Source organism: Colobus angolensis, unplaced genomic scaffold (assembly GCF_000951035.1).
Source record: "Colobus angolensis palliatus isolate OR3802 unplaced genomic scaffold, Cang.pa_1.0 Scaffold34, whole genome shotgun sequence".
NCBI lineage: Eukaryota > Metazoa > Chordata > Mammalia > Primates > Cercopithecidae > Colobus > Colobus angolensis.
The window spans coordinates 7515075-7516156 of record NW_012116710.1 but is presented as its reverse complement, the minus strand read 5'-3'; the positions used below and the strand labels follow the sequence as shown (position 1 = coordinate 7516156).

At 57.9% G+C, this 1082-nt stretch overlaps 1 protein-coding gene across 1 annotated transcript in view; it reads right to left on the bottom strand.

Moving 5' to 3' along the window:
• Positions 1 to 1082, bottom strand: part of SPTBN4 (spectrin, beta, non-erythrocytic 4) — a 118939-nt gene that overhangs the window by 78059 nt on the left and 39798 nt on the right. Inside the window, exon 3 of the mRNA XM_011952541.1 lies at positions 324 to 497. Within this exon, the coding sequence (XP_011807931.1) occupies positions 324 to 497 (174 nt within the window). The remainder of the gene's footprint in view (positions 1 to 323; positions 498 to 1082) is intronic.

Here is a 1082-nt window from a genome sequence, read left to right as displayed (position 1 = left end):
CGAGACCATCCTGGCTAACACGGTGAAACCCTGTCTCTACTAAAAATACAAAAAATTAACCGGGCCTGGTGGTGGGCGCCTGTAGTCCCAGCTACTCAGGAGGCTGAGGCAGGAGAATCGCGTGAACCCGGTAGATGGGGCTTGCATTGAGCAGAGATCACGCTACAGCACTCCAGCCTGGGCCACAGAGAGAGATTCCATCTCAAAAAAAAAAAAAAAACAAAGGATATTATTGGAAGGAATGAATGAACAGGTAAATGGTGGGGGAACGCCTTCCTAAATCCTACTGTTGCAGGACTTGGCAGGGGCCACTCAAGGGTCACCTGGAAGCGCAGGATGATGGTCCAGACCAGCCCCAGCGTCAGCCGGTGATTCCCATCCACGATGTCATGCGAACCCACGTTCTCCAGGTGCACGCGCTGCTCCTTCAGAAACTGCAGCGCCTTGTCCACGTTCTCCAATGAGTGGATCCGCATGCGGCCGCGCGTGGGCCTGGGCTAGGACGACAGGGGCGGTGGGCGATCGGGGGTCTGGACAGACAGGAGCGTGGCTCCCTCGGCCCCGCCCCTTCCAAAGAAGCCGCCTCCCGTGGCCACGCCCCCTACGTGTCCAGGATCCGGCTATCCTCTTCTCGTTTCAACTAAGATGCAGGACTCAGTCCTAAAGAAGCCCTGCCCCGTCCCATAGCCAGATCCTTTCAAGAGTCACATCCCTTCAAGGCTTATTCACGTCCCTGGCTCTGCCCCTTCCACAGGCGCCCCACTTCCAACCTGACAACTACGCCCCCTCATCATGAGGCCCCGCCCTCCTAGCCCATAGCCACAGCCCTGGCCCTGGCATTGGATCCCTCTCTCGTCCACCAATGTTTTCCCGCTAATCCCATGGCTGCCCGAGCACAGTGGCTCACGCCTGTAATCCCAGCACTTTGGGAGGCCGAGGTGGGTGGTTCACTCGAGGCGAGGAGTTCGAGACCAGCCTGGTCAGCAAGGCAAAACACTCTCTCTACTAAAAATACAAAAATTGAGGCCGGGCGCGGTGGCTCAAGCCTGTAATCCCAGCACTTTGGGAGGCCGAGACGGGCG